Source organism: Vanellus vanellus (genome assembly GCF_965231255.1).
Source record: "Vanellus vanellus genome assembly, chromosome: 1".
Classification (NCBI taxonomy): domain Eukaryota; kingdom Metazoa; phylum Chordata; class Aves; order Charadriiformes; family Charadriidae; genus Vanellus; species Vanellus vanellus.
The window spans coordinates 54,231,800-54,250,076 of NC_138905.1; the positions used below are offsets into that span (position 1 = coordinate 54,231,800).

General features: G+C 35.6%; 1 protein-coding gene across 2 annotated transcripts in view; it reads right to left on the reverse strand.

Moving 5' to 3' along the window:
- The window catches only part of NUP205 (nucleoporin 205), a gene marked incomplete at its 5' end in the record, with an annotated part of 50,624 nt that overhangs the window by 21,195 nt on the left and 11,152 nt on the right, over nucleotides 1-18,277 (reverse strand). For both annotated transcript variants that reach the window (XM_082495644.1, XM_082495643.1), the window contains 14 exons: nucleotides 871-995; nucleotides 3,263-3,427; nucleotides 3,862-3,943; nucleotides 4,455-4,575; nucleotides 5,669-5,858; nucleotides 6,104-6,241; nucleotides 7,371-7,470; nucleotides 8,263-8,472; nucleotides 9,050-9,100; nucleotides 10,248-10,430; nucleotides 11,798-12,003; nucleotides 12,822-12,972; nucleotides 14,083-14,220; nucleotides 15,963-16,079. In XM_082495644.1, the coding sequence (XP_082351770.1) occupies nucleotides 871-995; nucleotides 3,263-3,427; nucleotides 3,862-3,943; nucleotides 4,455-4,575; nucleotides 5,669-5,858; nucleotides 6,104-6,241; nucleotides 7,371-7,470; nucleotides 8,263-8,472; nucleotides 9,050-9,100; nucleotides 10,248-10,430; nucleotides 11,798-12,003; nucleotides 12,822-12,972; nucleotides 14,083-14,220; nucleotides 15,963-16,079 (1,977 nt within the window). The remainder of the gene's footprint in view (nucleotides 1-870; nucleotides 996-3,262; nucleotides 3,428-3,861; nucleotides 3,944-4,454; nucleotides 4,576-5,668; nucleotides 5,859-6,103; nucleotides 6,242-7,370; nucleotides 7,471-8,262; nucleotides 8,473-9,049; nucleotides 9,101-10,247; nucleotides 10,431-11,797; nucleotides 12,004-12,821; nucleotides 12,973-14,082; nucleotides 14,221-15,962; nucleotides 16,080-18,277) is intronic.

An 18,277-nucleotide genomic window follows, 5' to 3' on the forward strand; every position in this document is an offset into this window, starting at 1 on the left:
AAAACAACCACCAAATCAAAAGATGCATAACACTGGTTTACTGCTCAAACATTATTGCCTGTATTTACAGTAAGTTTTCTATAAACTTACTCCAAAGCTTAACATTTTATAATAGATGTTGAATTATGACATTAAAGGACTATTAGCATGTGGATAATTCCAACGGCTGTCTGTCCACAACATAAGCCTTCCTGTTCAGCTCAGTTAAAAATGAGTCTTTTTCCGTTTCCGAGTTCAACTGCACAGGAAAAGTAATATTTTTTTTCCCCCCTCCTTCTATAGTATGGTCTTTCACTTTTAATAATGTTTAAAATCCTTTCTAGATTCCACAGATTTTCAACATGATACAGGTGTGTAATCATGTGATTTAAGGCCAAACATCAGCTACCTTGCACACAGTCTCATTCAGTTGTCTTCCCCGTCTCACCCCCTCAGACATACATACATTCTGTCACTACCACAGAATAAAGAAGAGAATTTTATTGTTTTATTTGGGATTATTTATTATCTTGCTTGCTGGCAAACTGCAGTTCCAAAATTTAAAAGAAAATATTGGCATGTGGTCATAACAGATTCAAAGAAATATTTAGAACAGAAACATTTAGAACATTAGTTTTACAAGTATATCCTAATTCTGAGTTCTGACATGAGTGCAGATTCTTTATTTTCTGTGTTGATAAAAGATAATGCTTTTTCACACAGAAAAAGGTAGAATAGAAAGAGTTCAGTGTATATAAAAACCTGACAGATGCATTTAAAAAATGAAACTATTATCAGAATCATCAGCCGTCTGTGTTCACCAACCAGAAAGTGGCTAATTTTACTTAGAGCCTACTTTCAGTATATGCCAACAGAAAATACGCGGAATACCTGGTAACAGAGTTCCGCAAGATGAGGAGATTCCTGAACTGCTGTAGGCCCATTCCTTGTTTCCGTTCCCTTCTCCAATATGTTCAAAATAGCATGAAGGCAAGTCCGTGGGCAACCCAAGACACCTTAAAATACAAAAATAATTTCTTAGCATTCTTGATCTTACTTGCCTCCATAGCAAATATAGGTTAGTACAAACAATTACGGAAACTAAATTGTTCAGATATCCTGTGCTGCATTACACTGCTCCACAGAGCTGCAGCAAAAATATCTGGCAAAGTTTTTTCTCTGTTAATTAAAATAAAAGAAGGAATTCTATTTCAGAAAAAAATCTAATGAGAACACTTGTAGTTAGCCTGTACATTTTTGAGATGCTGGTGAAAGAGGATAAATTATTTAAGAACTTATTTAAGAACTTTCTCTTCAGTTCTATAAAATAAAAAGAAAAAAGAAAAAGAGATTGAATTGATTCTTTAATATTCTCCATGAACCAAATGAAAATTTGAATTCTTGCTCTTGAACTTTGAGTACTCGTTTGCCAATTTCAAAAAGGAGCTTTAAATTCCTGACTAGTTTACAATTACAGCCATTTCATGATTAATGCTCCTAAAGGCACCTGACCCTGCAACCAAGGGGAACAGGGAGGAGATTTTAACACTGAAGTCAAAATCCTCTTTTTTTTTTTTTTGCATTCTTCCTTTATCCAATTCTTTAATCAAGCCAGGAAGATGACCTGAACCAGTAAAGGCATCAGTAACCGTAGTTCTTATGGGGGAAATCATCTTGTCTTTTTAGACATGTATAATTTATGCTTTAGTAGGAAATTATTATCTTGAGGCAAATAGCTTCTGGTCATTATTTCTTCACATTATTAATAGGATAATTCAAAGAGGTGTGCAAGGCTCTCTCATGGCTTTGAGACAAAGATCATATGACTGACCTAACGTATGATATGCTGTAAAGTTGTGTGGGTGTAGATTAGTTACCTGTACTGTGTAACTATGGAATTTCAAAATATCGAAAACAGTCTGCAATTGTAAAATTGCAAATGGAAAAAATAGGCTGGCATCTTTTTTTCATCTTTCTGATACATCAAATAACTTTAAGACTTTTTTCCCCCAAATAAAATTCAGGCCCTATCTACCCTTCATTTAGAACTATGAAGGACTGAAAAATGCTGGGCCACAGCATCTAATACAAATCTAAAGATAACGAGAAATAGTCTTCTCTAAATAAATAAAATCAAGTGTTTTTTCAAACACGTTCTTATAAAACATCCTTTAAAACAGTTGAGAAAGAATCTCGTACTTCAGATTGGAAGGGACTCCAGGATGTTTCAACTCCAAAGTACTGCTCAGTTATGACGTGAGACCAGGTTGTTCACGGCTTTATACAGTTGGGTCTTGAACACTTCCAAGCATGAAAACTGCATGACCTCTCTGGCCAACCTACTCCACTGCTTCACCTTCTTCATGGTGAAAAAAGTTTCTCCTATATCCCGTTGGAGCCTCTCTTATTTCAATTTATGCCCACTGTCTCTCATCTTCCTGCCACACACCTCGGAAGAGGCTGGCTTTATGCTATCATTAACCTCTTTGTCAGTATTTGAAGACTGCTATTAGGTCCCCCCAAAGCCTTCTCTTCTCCAGGCTGAAGTCCCATTCCCTCAGCTTCTCCTCATAGGCTGAGTGCTTCAGCCCCCTGATCTTCTCTGCTGAACTTGCTCAAGTTTATCAGTGTCTGTCTTGTACTGAATACAAGCTAGAAGCTGAGGAGGCAAACAAGACACATACTAGCACACTATTTTTCTCACCAATTCAAGAAACATTAGAAATGTCACTCCTGTTGCTTTAAAGTTCATATTCTCATATACAGACTCATGCATATGAATATATAAATGTATATATTATGTACAACATTAAACAGCAAAACTGCTTTTCTTCCCTATAATTAAACAGGAGTTTGAGGGACAGGATAGTAGCCAAGTAGTATAACTCGTTCAAAGTGACAATCTGCTCCATAGATTCCCATGTTGTCATATGTAGGTACTTCTTGGATCATCACATTTCTTTGTACCATGGACACAACTACACTGCATAAAATAGTAAATAAATTTATGTTTAACTTCTAAATTATAATTTTCACCCACAATTCTAATTTCAAGTCTGTTCCAAAATCCATCTTAAACAAAGGATCAAATCCCGTAGCCATTGAAATGCTGCATTTGGGTATCAACACATCTTTTAATTTCGCTTCTGAGGATTAGAACAAGTCCTGTTGTCTTACTCCTGAAGTTAAGAGGAACTGCTTCTTCCCATTAATTTTTCAATAAATATTCTCAGTGTTGGTAACAGAACTGATTAAATGCCAGATCAACTATTCCTCTTCATACCTGGATCTTGCAGATTTGTGGTGCTGACAGGTTTCTTTAGTTCATATCCCAAGAGATACAGAGCGAGGCTGGGAGGACTACACTCAAGAGAACTTATAAGGAGATTCAAAATATGGATCCTTGTTTCATGATGGATCCGTGCCTGCTTCTTTTCAGGCTCCAGCTCTTGATTAAAAAAAAAAAAAAAAAAAAAAAAAAAAAAGATGAGGTGAATAATGAAGTGAAGAAATCTGCTTAATGGAATAATCCTTGGAGCCTTCAAGTTAAATACAAGAAGGCTAAGGCATCAATTTATATTAGTACAGAGGGATACAAGACCAAAATTTCAAATTACTATTAATACAGCTCTAAATAACACATCCAGAGCAACGTTAAATACTTGTCTTCTGAAAACAGACTCAGTTTGTAGTTGGCTCATTATACTATGGACATATCTTAACAAGACATTGGTGCTTTTCATTCTCTTAAAGGTCCAATTCTACAGAAAACACACAAGAAAAGGGTTTTCTGACTTAAAGCACTTTTTTCACCTCTAGCATTATTTTCATTCTATGCAAAAGACAACAGTGTAAGCCATTTTTAAGAAGCCTTTTACATACCTTCATCTGGATTAATTAATTCTTCTGCATCTTCATTGTCCAAACATTCCACAAACCCAGCCATCAGCTTCTGGCTAATACTCTGTATTCAATAATGAAAGGATGGAAATGAAGAGGATTTTAAGATTATTGAAAACAATACCTTTCATAATTCCCTCCATATAAGTGGACAGAAGTTCCTGACAAAAATTATATAACCTACTTAATAAGCATGAGTTAAGAGTTGCAGCTGTTCTAAGCATAGGTTAGCGATTAGACACTGAACAGAGAAAAAAAAAAAAAAAATCTACTGTTGTTACATATGCTAAAGTACCCTCACAGGTTGAAGACTATAAAGTCAAGAAAAAGTCTCTATCTCAAAGAATATTGTCCCTCTCCATCTTGCAAACATTCAAGATTTTCTTTTTTTCAATTAATGAAATAGTTGCTTTTTACAATGCCACAATAAAAGACTTTTTAGAGGCAGGAAGATATAAGACAAAATACAGTTTTAGTGTACTTGATCTAGAAACCTACCCTTTAAAGTAACCTTAAGTAGCACCAGTATTTCTCCATCAGTTTCTCTTTTCAGATCCAAAGAAACCAGCACTTACCTGATCGTGTGTGAAATCACCAACTAGCTTTGTCTGGATGTTGGAATTACAAGAAATACAGCACAAAATCTTGGCACTTTCAAAAGCCAGTTCAGGATTGCCGTTCCCATGATAAAGGTACCTTCAAAAATACAAAGTTATTGTAATGAAATTGTTGAGAATTTTCCTATTTCAAGATAGTAATGCACAGATGAGAAATTAAACAACATTGAGAACTAAAACATTTAGAAATCAAACTACATGAGAAAACGATAAAGCCACAAACAAAATTTAACTCCACATGAAGCACTTAACACTCCTGCATCAAAAGGAGGGTAGTAGGTTGAGTAGGAAAAATAATCTCTCCTGGATTTTTTACCATTCCTTTTATCCAAAAATCTACCTCAAACACTGCAGGATAAGTTAAAACAACTGGTCACAGGCTCATACAAGAAACATGGAGAAAATACCTTCAGATCATGCAGAAATGAGCATCACTGAAGACCAGAACTAGCTAAAAATCAACTACTGCACGTATCCAAAACAGACAAGATAAAAGCATGCCTTTCAATATGCTTTTAAATATTTTTTAAACTATTTGTTGACTATTGTTATGTCAAAAAAAGTAATATAAATGAAAGACAAAACCACATATATAGGAAGACTTCAACTTTTTAGTACATTCCATGTCAGAATATCACTGCTTTTTCATGCACTCAATTCTACTATTCAATGTTGGTTTATCTGCAAAGTTATAAAATAAAACAGTAACAGAAGGTGTCAGTGGGAAGTGGAAATCCTGAAGTTACACATTTGAAACAGTTTCACATTACTAGCCAGATAGTTTTAATATAGTAACTAACAGACAATACTGTAACACATTTAAGTGGCTAATAGCAGCCAACTGAAGTTTTACTCTCCCACTCTATGACAACCGAAGTCTGGGGCAAACTGAAAATTATACAATTATATGCGGGGGAATCACTGCACGTAAGGCAACCAGGAAGAAAGCGGGGGGGGGAGGAAATCAGAAGGAAAAACCACAACTGCAGATCCCAAACTTGCACTAGACAATGCACAGATCATACCACCTGTGAAGACACCTCCCCCCAAAAAAAATATTCAGAGATGCCCTGTGCAAAGAGAAGCATTAGCTGGTAAAACTAATCAAAGGACCAGGATCCAAACGCTTCTGTGCCTCCAAAACTCCTCCCTTCTCAGTACTTTGCACGTACCTAGCAATATTCACTACATGATCTGCCTTTTTAGTGCGAGGATTGATTCCTTGAAGCAGCTGCTCCAGCGGTGTGACAATAAGGGAAAGGTGGCTCTCCCGCAACAGATCCATAAAAAGATTCTCCTTCTGTAAGGTTAAGTTTAGAACGGCAAGGCAATACTGTACAGCTTTCTCTAAATGCTTCTTCCCTGCAGTACACAAAGAACCATAAGAAAAACAAAGGAGCAGTTAAACAGACTACATTCATAAACCTCATTCATCAAGTCTTGCACCAAAAAAGAACTTGTCAGTTATTTACTATGAGGAAAATTCCCCCCAAAACACAATTTTTATATGCAAGAGAAACAACAAGCTGAAGACATGCAATGTTAGCTTTAAATCCTACTTAGTATGCATTTTAGCTTCATGGGAAAAATAAATTCTAGGCACATACCAGGAAACGGAGCATAAGTGTCAAGCTGCTTAACCCCTTCTTCCAGCAAGCTAAGGGACAGTTCCAGCATTGGGGACTCATTCAATAGATGATACATCAAATTGAATCCTGGTGGTTTATATGCTATTATTTCTTCTCCTAAAAAGAGAGGAGGGGAAAAAAATAATTAATATCTAACAGAAGACTTCCATTACTCAAGCTAGCCTGAGCTACAGAACATAACTGTCTCTGTTGTTGTAAGCAACATCTAAATAGATGAAACAGTCTGCATACAAAGTCTTCAGAGGTTTTATTTACACATAAGCCATTTAGGTAAGTTTTGGAAAAGTAGTAATAGCAATTACCATTACTTTTCAATATCTAATAGCACAATTTCAACTTTCACCAGTTAAGACTTTCCCTAAGTAGATCTGACCTTGGATTCAAATCCATGCTAGGATGTTATACTATATTGGAGCTACATTAAGTGGTTTTACAAGACCAAAAAGTAACTGGAAAAATGCTTACATCCCCCTAAACCTGGATGAGTGAAAAAGCATTTCCAGAAATCAAAGCTGAGAAGGTCCACTGAACCGCTGATGGTCACAGTGTACAGATACTTGCATGGCTATTGCAACAATGTATGCAAAAATGAAACTACTACCCTAAAACTCAAAGACCCTCGTAAAACAAAATAAAAGGAAAAGTGAAGACTAATGTTTCTGTTTTATCTAGTCTCCTAGTAAACTATGGTGGAAAAAGCAGAAGAGCAGGAAGAATCTTTTTTAATATGCAAGAATGAGTGTCCAGTTTCTTTTGGCATCGGCTTAAAAAATCCCTTTCTCCTTCCATTCTACTGCTACTGTCTGCTATGAATAATTAATATATCAATAATATTAATATTAGAAGATATTTCAAATACACTGACACCTTTAAATTATCCGTATGAATAGTGCTAATTTAGATATAGACCAAAGAAGCTGAAGCTCAAAACCAAGGTGTTTTTTAAGTCCCAAATGCTGCTCCTTAATCAAATCATCAATGCAAGAGAGACAGAAGTCACCCTCCTAGCAGAGAAAGGGAAGTGGGAAATAGCGTATGTGAACCCCTACTGAATCAGCAACATAGCTCTCAATAGTATGTGGACTTTTTTTTAACATCTTCCTATCTCAAAGCTCTCTAGCTTTCCATCAGCTTACTTGCAATATTAAACAAGATCACAAGACAGAGGCAAGAAAGCAAAGCAAGTAACAATTCAGTTTGTCAGTGAACAAATGAACAAGTTAACCTTGTAACTCCACATATTGGTCCACAAAATCTTCAAGTTGAGGTTCATAGTCCCGCAGCAATTTGTAAAACACTTCCAGAACTACCTCAGCTACTTCCCACTGTAGATAACCACAAAATGGAGAAAAAGTCATACACAGAATAAGACTGACACTGCAGCAACAAGACCAGGATGACAAAGAATACAACAGGCCGTGCAGTGATGTACTGGATCAGAAGTATGGCATGATTATCTAATTCTGAAATACTATCACTACAACATTTAGAATTCATCATGTCAAATCATTTGACAGGCCAAGCTTTTTATCTGAAGTAAAATGGAATACTAAAACAGATTTATTGCCTATTTTAGGCTCTATTATACAATAGGCATATTAGTATATTGAAACTACAAGCAATAAAGAGTCTTTATTAGGTATACAGCTAATAACAGATCACTAATAGCTTCCAGTATACAGTTTGGCATGCACTTTCATCCAGAAGTATCATAAAGGAAACTCAAATTCCTTGGTTCAGCAAGTCAGAAATATTCTCCGAATTAACAGTGAGGAAAGGACAAATCTGACTTGTAGATTTGGGTATGTGATGTTCAGAAATCATTAGCCATGTAGTAGAATTGCAGAATCATGTATAGCAAATTGAAATTCAGCAATAATATAAACTTTTTTTTTTTTAAAGGATACTTTATACAGGCTCCTTAGAAGTAGTTCATGGATCCTGATGACCCATGAGTTGAAAAAAAAATCATCTGTTTACAGAATCAAAACACTATGAACTGCTCCAGGTAACCTCTGCTGCATCAAACTTGCACAGCTTCTCAAACAGACCTAAGCCATATCAGCAGTGCCAAATCATTTTAACTACATTCGAAAAGTTTTTCAAACGCAAATTACTTTTTCAGCAGCTCTCCGGTAAGCTCTGGTGCGGAATCTGAGAAACACAGAATCCCTGAGGAACTGGAGATAGGGATCAAAGCCTGGTGGGCGGAGACCTGCTCCCAAGTTAGAGGGGAAAGAACTTTCCACTAGTGTGCTGATGAGTCGACAGAAGGCACGAGTTAAAGGATATTCCTCACATCGGGACTCAATCTCATTCAATTCAACCTTGCCAAGAGGACAGAAAAAACAGAAGGAGAAAAAATCAAGAGATTTTGAGGGAGGAAGAAATGTTAGAACAAATAATATAAGGGCATCATCTGTGAATTACTTTACAGCGAAATGACTTTGCTGCATTTTTGTCTGTGGTACACCACAAACAAAGCAAAAGCAGTGAAGCAACAGTACCGTAATTTCATTTCAGCAATACACTCTTCATTCATTTCTGAGCTACTAGAAGATATGCCTGAACATTTACATACTTCGTTTTGATTTACCACTTTTATTAGAAGTGAAATGAGCTGTATTAAAATCTAACAGAAGTGAGGCCAATTTAGGCAAGTCTTAAAAAGTGCTCATAAGGAATTTGAGGGTTTAGATGCTGCTCTGTTACTAGTATGAAACTGCAGTAAATCCAGAAATGGATAAAGTTTCCAGAAGTTACAAGCAGGCCTGAGAGTAAATTAAGAAGCACCTATTTCAAGTGTTTCCTGAGAACACAGCAGCAGATGCAGCCTCTGCAAGTACTTCCCAAACGCATACACAGATGGTCAGAGAGGCTGCCTAGGTACAGAGAAACCCTTACCTCAATACCAATCGCTTGTCTCTGGCCTGGACTTCTCACAGTTTGTAATATCTTCAAAACAGAAAGAGAAATGAAAACAGATAAACAATACATTTCACATAATCAAAGTGCATCTCCATCACTTTTATCAGGACTAAAAGGTACTCATCACTTTTTAGCTGCAAGAAGAAGAGGTTTCCTAAATCCTCTTAAAATGTAAAAAGCTAAGATTTTTCTGTCTGAAATGCTGGATTATATATATGTTTTATACTTGTATGCTTCTAGCTTTACATCCTCAGAGATCTGCATCATGTTTATTGTTAAACAAAAAGAGCAGAAATACTTTCACATTAATGATTTTTGTCTTACATTGGCTAGGGGAAAGACATTTCCCTTCTTATCTCTTACAACAATATATTTTAAGGAATATCATAAATTAAGAAGCAAAGGTGGTAAGCATTTAAAATACTACTATTATAAGATGTTATTATTGTCAGGGTCTTTTTATTAGTAATTAACAATAAACTAGTAGTTCCAGTTCAAATGCCTCAAGTTCTTCCAAATAAAACAGCAATTAGTCTGAGCCATAATACAGACTATAAAATAAGGTCATTCCATTATGATTTTTGAATTAAAAATACCAAGAGCATTTTCATTTGATATTCATCTTCCTTCAGATTCATACTTAAATTTTTTCTCTAAAATCAAGACAGAAGGGAAAAAAAACACTTTTTTTAAAGGTGGGGCTTTTAATATATATATGACCTTTGCCATTTAAGTGTGGAAGTTGGCAACAATATCCTGTAAATTACAATCAACTTCCTCTGAAAATTAAATGCCTGAAAGTGGAGCTTTTTAGCCAGTCCCTTCTTTCTATGAGCACCACTCACACTAGAATAATATTACACACCAAAAAAAGAAAAAAAAAAACAAACAGAATAACATGTAACCTGCAGAACATTTATTACTGATGACATACACTGAGGAAAAAACATATTGAAGATGCAAGACTGACTGTTAGGAAACCTCTGTTTATGTAAAATACGCACAGCCAATGACTGTCATTTTTAAAGAACTGCATTATCTAAGTGAAAAAAAAAATCATACTCAACAACGGCAACAGGAAAATTTAGGAAGAAACACAATACTATTTCAAATACACTGACAATTTCAAGAGATGGGGATGCTATAGTTCTAAGCACTGAAAATCCTAAAATACCTGTGTATATTCCAGGGATTGCCAGAGCGAAGCAGCTATTTCGGGAGATCTTCCAAAAGCAGTAAGGGTTTCCAATAGCTCCGCTTTCAAAATAGGAGGAATGCTGCACTGTAGAAGTCCCAGAATGACCACTACTGGTGTCCACTGAGGGTGCTCACAAAGAGCCAAGCGAGCATTCTCACTCTAGAGTTCAACAGAAAACAAAACTGCAGATTATTACTCCAAAGATTATTCACGTTTTACAATCTCTAACCCACAGTTCATTATCAATAATTCTGCTTCATACTTGAAGGTACACAAAACATCAGAAAAATGGCAGACCATTCCAAAGCAAGCAATTTTAATTAAACAAAAAGCTCAATTTAATGGCTCATGAGTACTAAAATTGTGCCTATCCATACAGAAAAATTATGTGCATACTATAAGCTTCTTACAACAACTGTTTGGGGTTTTTTTGGTAGACACATTCACGGAATCAGTCTTACCAATACTTACACTCTAGACAGCTTCTTTGAGTACTGCTAGAGGAACTTCATCAGTATTTCTATTATGAACTTAAATTGCATGGCATCTGCTGGGAACTTTGATGAATTTTTTTAAGTCTAAGAGCAGGGTCATCACCAGTGTAAGCTCATTTGAGACTCTCAGATGAGCCACTAGACAGGAACAAGCCTCTATCTTTGTCAAATGATAACACCCTGCAGCCTTAGAACAAATTTACTTCTTCCCAGGTTATGGTTTTAAGAGTTCCTTTTTCCCCCCACACTTATCCAATGCTGACATGAAAGCTCACGTAGGAACACCCCATTATCGCCACCACCAAGGATTATTTTTAAAAAGCCTAATTAGTTTCACTGATCCGTCTTGTGTTTGTGTGAGCGAAACCAAGGGTATCTCACTACATCATAGAATTTTTTGGCTGCAGAGTCTGGTGGGTACTGAAAAGCTGAATTCCAAACTATCCATAATGACCCAGACAATTCACAATACAAAATCTGCATTGCAGTCTTATTCTCTTGGAATCCTCTTTCAGTCAATTCATGGTACATTTTACACTCTTGGTTTGGGGACATTTAAATCTAACTCTGGAAGCAAGTTTCACAGTTGATGAGTTTCCTCATCAACTTAAATTTCGACTGATTCCTTTTAAATTCATCTATTATTTTTGCCTTTTCAAACACATAATTAAATGGAAAGAGCTTTCCAAAGAACTTTCCTACTCTGTAGTCATTTCTTCTGAATATACCTCACTTCTGAAAGACATCTCCATGACACCAAAGTGTGAGGAAAACAAGAAAATCCGTAACACCAGCAATACAGGAAAAGGTGTCATCTCTTCCTGCTTCACCCAGGCTGCGCGTCTGGTCACAAGAGTTATTCCTGATGCTTCCATACTTTTGAAGTTCGCTAATCAAACGACAACAACTGCTAGGTAAATTTGCCCTGTGTACCTTTTTGGTCAAGTGAATTTCACAGCTGAATGATGATGTTTTGCAAAAAAAAAAAAAAAAAAAGTATTAACAAAGAAAACCAATTAAAAGGTTACTTACCCAATTTACTATAACAGTGGTCAGCTGTAAAAAGGCAATTAACCCATCCTGCTCTTTCTGTGTGATTCCTCGGAGAGGCAAGTGACGATACTGGACACTGTCTGCACTTGGCAAGTCTTTCCTTAAGTGCTCATGATAAAGCATCAAAGAGTGGAAGAAGTGCTCCCAGGAGACAGGGCTGCCACCTGCTCCTTGGATGTTTTCCGCTAGAAAAATGACAAACAGGTGACAAGATTTTCTTTCTATTCTTTCACAGGGTGACAAGCAGGGTAGTTAAATTTAAAAGGAAAACTTTCTTATCTAGAGGAAAAAATAAAGTTCAAAGTAAAGCTATTGTTTTTGAAATTAGTGGTTCTGGTTTGTTTTTTTTGTTGTTGTTGTTGTTGTTGTTAGGGTTTTTTGTTTGTTTTTCTTTTTTAATAGAAACAGAAAGGTGCTAATATGAAAAGCTTGTACAAATAAGTTTTCCTTTTTATGAATCAGTATGTTTGTAGCACTTTTTATATCTTGAAAGTAGGTTTCTTTTTTCAATTTCATCAATGCAAAATTAATGCGAAACACAGGACCGACCAGCCTCTCTTACTTTGAGAAAATGTTATTATTACTTTGAGGAAGTGCTATTATATATCAAAAAATCCCAACAAAACAAAGTGCTTCTGAAAAAAGACAGCTCAGGAGAGGTAACTGTATTTACAAAATATACAACTTAAAATTAAGACATTACTCATTTTACATTTTACTATAAGCAACATTGAGATTCTGTATCTTTTACGGTGTTAAGACACAGCTTTTTTTAAAAAACAGCATTATTTCATTATGTAAATTACTTGCTAAGGTGCTCAGACATTTAATTACCTAATCAGTCTTTTTTTTCCAGATTACATTTTCAAGTGAAGCCTTCCATTTTAATCTTTGTACTAATAACAAAACATTAAAATTATGAAGCCACAAGTCATCTCGAACGAGTCTCTGTCCTTTTCTAAAGAAAAGGGTTGAGAAAGAGCTAAAGTGTCACTTTTCTTACCATGACTACTGCCATTGAGTTTTAGCAAACTAAAGCAGTAATGAGCGCACTGGGGCCCACTAGCCAGTCCCCGCAGCATTTTCAAGTATGGGATGTAAATTGTGGAAGGAAGTAGATCTCCCATTTGCCTAACAAACTTTGACAAGACAACCTAGAAAAATAAAGATCAGTGTTTAGAAAAAAAGAAAAAATAAGTCTGAGTATTTTAGCAAAACAATAGGCAGCCAAAGTCAGAAAAGAGATTCTAACGTGGGGGGGTAAGGGGGTAGAATCACAGCTTCAAAAAATAAAAAACCCCAAACCAAAATTCCTTTGTAGACTGGTCTATTCAGTTTCCCTGAAGGTGAAAATCATGTTTCAAAGAGGAAATAAACCAAAACAAAATAATTCATGCCATTGCAATGTATACTAACTCTGTAATTCTGTATTTCTAGCGATAAAATTTACTTCAGCTCACAAATGCTGCACAACAGTATTATTAATGTATCTCACGGTGCAAGTGATATTGGAAAGAATTCACTGCGCTTGTTATACCCCTGCACAGTAACTCACACACACAGTAGTTCCTCCCAGGGTCATATTATGGTGTCTGCAGATTGCAACCGGCCCTAACTTAGGTCGCCTGTCTTCCGGGATGTGTCCGATATGTCTCGTACTAGGTTTTGCCTAATACTGCACAGTCCTTCAAGAAGCATTGAAGGGTAACAGCATCGAAGGGTAACAGCATCCAAAGCATCCAAAGAGTTTTGGAACATCTGTTTCATCTGTTTACATTGCTTCTTCATTCTAATTTTATGTTCCATCCCTCATGGTCTATAAAAAATTACAATATTCTTACGGATTTTTACCCCCAAACACTATCCGCTACAGTGAATAAGGTTTTTTTTTTTATAGTTAAGGAACTTAACTTCCCAGTTACACCAAAAAGGTACGTAGACGTCATCAGACAGAAGACACAAGAACACAGTTATCAGAATTCATTTAGTAACTGCAACAAAATCAGACCTAAACAAAATTTTCAAAAAGGTTTGCTAAGACTCTTTCTTACTAAGTTTATTGACAACTATGAATGACTGGCAGTAGCGCATTTTAGAGCAAGCAATAATTAACCATGTCATGCAGAGCAGGACACATACAAATAAGCTGCTGATAAAAGATAATGTCTTCTTATAAGCTCGCTTAGAAGCTACCAAGAACTTTGTTGCCAATTCTTTTATTACTTTAATTTCAAGTTACTAGTAATTAAGAAAATCTAGATAACCTGGCGCTGGGGGGGTCGCTGATGAGCTACTCCAAGGTAGGATCCCATGATGGTAGATGTCTGCAAAGGCTCTGATGGACACCAGTATTCAAGGGCAAGTTCCAGATTAAAAGGGTCTTTCCTATACAATTCAGCAATCTGTCAGAGAAATGAAGATGTTAGAAAAAATGATTACTTCAACAATAAGCACGGCTTTTAGATAAGCTAAACACATGTGAGACGCAAAGCATCCCACAGCTGGTGTCCTGTTCCTTAAAGCTCTCTGGAAATGACAGCTTCTAAATAGCATTATCAGAACAAATGACAACCAGAGAAATTCAAAATGCACACGTAAGTGAAACTTTCAAAACTTTAAATGATACCTTCTATCTAATTATTATACATCAAATCATTGCTAAGAAAACAGTGGCATTTCTCCTTAAATAACCATTTGCATACCTCCATATATTAACTTAAAAACAAGTTAGCCTTTATGAGGATTAGAAATCTTACGGTTATCTAAGCATACAAATTTCCCGTTTCTAGTTCTCCTTTATGTTTACTATATATCTCAAAGCTACTTAAGAAAGCATTTCTCTACAAATATTCCTGTTAAAGTTCTATAACCTAAAGGACTACCTTGCAAAAGACAAGTAATCCCTATATTGAAGACTGCTATATTGAAAATTGCACATTTGTACATTTTCATGCTAAATAAGAGGAAACATACACATTTTTAATTTATTAATGAATAGAAAATGTACAATGCACCAGGTCAATATGCAAATCTGGTTATCATGTGGGGTCTTTTTGAAAGTGCAGTTAGGTAACCTTAATAACCAATATTAAAATAATCACAGAACCACAGAATGGTTTAGGTTGGAAGGGAACTTAAAGATCATCTAGTTCCAATGCCCCTGTCATGGGCCAGGGACACCTCCCACTAGGCCAGGTTGCTCAAAGCCCCATCCAACCTGGCCTTGAACACTTCCAGGGATGGGGCATCCACAACTTCCCTGGGCAATTTGTTCCATTGCCTCACCACCCTCATAGTGAAAAATTTCTTCCCTAATATCTATTCTAAATGTCCCCTCTAATTTTCTTTCTATTTTATTTTATTTCAGCTTTCTTTCTTTTAATACATAACATGACAACAACAGAAAGATCTTTCTTTTAAATGTACACTTGCGGTCAAGATTCTACTGCAATTAGGGAATTCTGCAGCCTTAATGGGGTCACCTCGCCTAGCCTACTCCACAGCAAATACAAAACAGTCTTCCAAAATTCTCATTACAAATACATCAACATATAAAAATTATTTAAACATTTCAATTCGTTACCAGAATAATTATCAATAGTGGGGGAAACAATTATAGTTTACCCAGAGTAAATAGGGAGAAATTTGAAAACTTACAGAAACATAAAACACTGTAAACATCAAGGTTTAGATAAACAAAGGTGTTCCATTGCAAAGAACTTCCATGCATTTAGCCAGATCTCAACTCCAGTGACAGTCTGTAGTCTTAAAATTCCTATTTCTAAGTTACATTAAAATAGGATGGCTTAAGATATGTTAAGACAATCTTACTATAACTTAAATATTTTATAAAATAACTTCAGCTCTTCTTCAGCTATTTTTCAAATATAAAAAACAATGCAGTATTTAGTTACTAAACAGGAATTAAGTGACATTTCATTAATGTCAGAAGCCAAGGCAGTAAATTCACTCCTGTACATGAAAAGTTATAGAAAACATCTATATTCAAGAAACAAAAAAATCGCTCTAACCCAAAAAGAGAAAGATCCAGCACTATATGTTATCATTCAGATATGAATTTTCTGATGGAGAAAAGTCACAATCACTTTTTTGCCAAAGTAATTTAAAAGAAAATTTGGCTTACTAAAAGCATTAAATGCTCCAGATCTCTCCGAAGGGAAACAGGTGGATCGTTACCCATTTGAATAGTCATGTGGATCATGCGAGCGTCTTCATCAGCACGGTTTCTCAGCTGTTTCACCTACACAATTTATGAAATGGAGAAATACATTGGTCTATATTGACTTAAGAACATTACAGAACAGAAACAACGGAATTGTCTAAATAGCCTATTAAAAACTAAGACAACAAATGAACTTGCACATCCAAGAATATCAAATTATTTTATTTTTTTTAATCCCCTCCACTGCAAGACCCTAGATTCAATCACTTTCTTACTGCTACCGCCCTCAGTTTATAGCAAAAGCCCTGAAGTTATACCATGGGAGTTTTTCCCAACTGACTTCACCAAATCCTTTGGTTTGGCCCCAAAAAGTGGATCCTTTTCCTCTTTTTACTTCGAAAGCTAGATAGATTAGCTTCAAACAAAGTAAGGTAACCATTATCTACAAGGACTGAAAAGAAACAGAAAACACTGTAAAATGTTTTCTGTATAGAGATTGGTGGATTGCACCTTTCTTAGCCATTTAAGGCTACTTGTACTTACACCTACTTTATGTTTTGAAAAGTTTTGGATTGATGTAATTACTTGAGACTCAGTCTGTTGAAACTAAAACCATTACTACATGTCAATAAATACAATAGGAAAAAAATTAGAGAAGGGAGTGGAAGAACAGCAGCAATTAAAAAAAAAAAAAAAAAACAACCAACTCTCTTAAATTCTTTGTATTGAAAAAAACTAATTACTAAACAAAAACCAGCTGACATTTGATTTTAATGTCAAAAAGCCTTTGACAAAACACCTCACCCGAGACTTGTAGAAAAAATAGCCACAAGATGAAAAGGTAAGTCTTCTTAATTATTAAGCAGACATTGAGGAACAAGAAACAGCATTAAGCAACCAATTCAACACATCAAAAATTAAAACAAGGTGAGGATCAATAAAGACCAGTTCATGGTCTATAATATAACTTAATTTGCAAAACTGAATGAGCAGCGAAATAATTGTGTTTCATCAACAAAAAAAATAGTTAAAAACTAGAAATAACTGTGGAAAGGGTCAGAGGAAACTAGCCAAATTAGTATACTAACAAAATTAATACATGGACAAAACTGAATTTTAATAACTGAAATAATGAATTACCTGACCTACTAAAGCTAATTATCTAGTCCGGAATGTAATGCAGTCAAGCAAAAGATTTACTCAAATCATCACTAGCAAACAGCATAAATGTTAAAACTATACAGAAGAGTTAAATAAAATGCTAACTCACAGTTTCAAATACAACTAAACAAAGGTGTTATATATACAAAAAATAAAAGATCCTGCAAAGCAGACACTTCTCTACCTAAAATTTGAGATTCAGTAGAAATAGCTGGGTACAGAAGCCAACCACTAACTAACAGCTGTAAAGACAAAAAAATCCCTTGTAGGGCTATATTCCAATTGCCTGCTAACAAAGCCTTTCCCGTAAAACAACTAGTACTGACCCCGATCAAACTGGAATGTAAGTCAACGGTCAGATTTCTGCTTATATCCTGCATTACAAAATCCTACTTGTAATGAAAAATCTCTCTCCATCTTTAGGCATTAGCTACAGTCAACTGCACATCTGAATCAAAGCAAAAAAAAAAAAAGAAAACCAAAACAAAAACCACCACACCACGAAATGGAGGAGAAATACTCTTCCCAGAGACAAAGCCTTCAATTCCATAATGCAATGAAGAAGAGAGATATACCAACAATTGCATCAACAGCTTTGGGATTTTCAGGCAGTTCTGTAGAATACATGACATACGGTCAGATTTGCTCTAAATTTAATAAGGCAGCAACCTCAGCCTGGGTCAGTCTCAAGCCCTTCCACCTTCATTCAAAAAATCTATCTTATATCTCTTTCATAAAAAATGGTATCATTACAGGGAGACATTTCATCTGTAAAGCAACACCACCCAATGAAGAACTACCTGATAAAAAAGTTCCCAGTTCCAAACCTGTCTGCACTTGATTGTTTAAGGAACTTCCATAAAATATACCTCACATATTCCTCATATATTCAAGAGATTCCTAAGGGGTATTGTGTCTGTGTTACGGAAAACACCATTGCATGCAGGCTTCAAAGGATGTCCAAAGCCTGTTCCAACATGGTAAGTGTTGTACACAGGCAGCCATAGCAGCAGAAATATAGCTGTAAAGTTATCAACATGAACTTGTTTGAACTGACATTATACTTGTTCTATGGATATTCTGTGGGTTTAAAAGACAGCTTGAGAAAACAACAT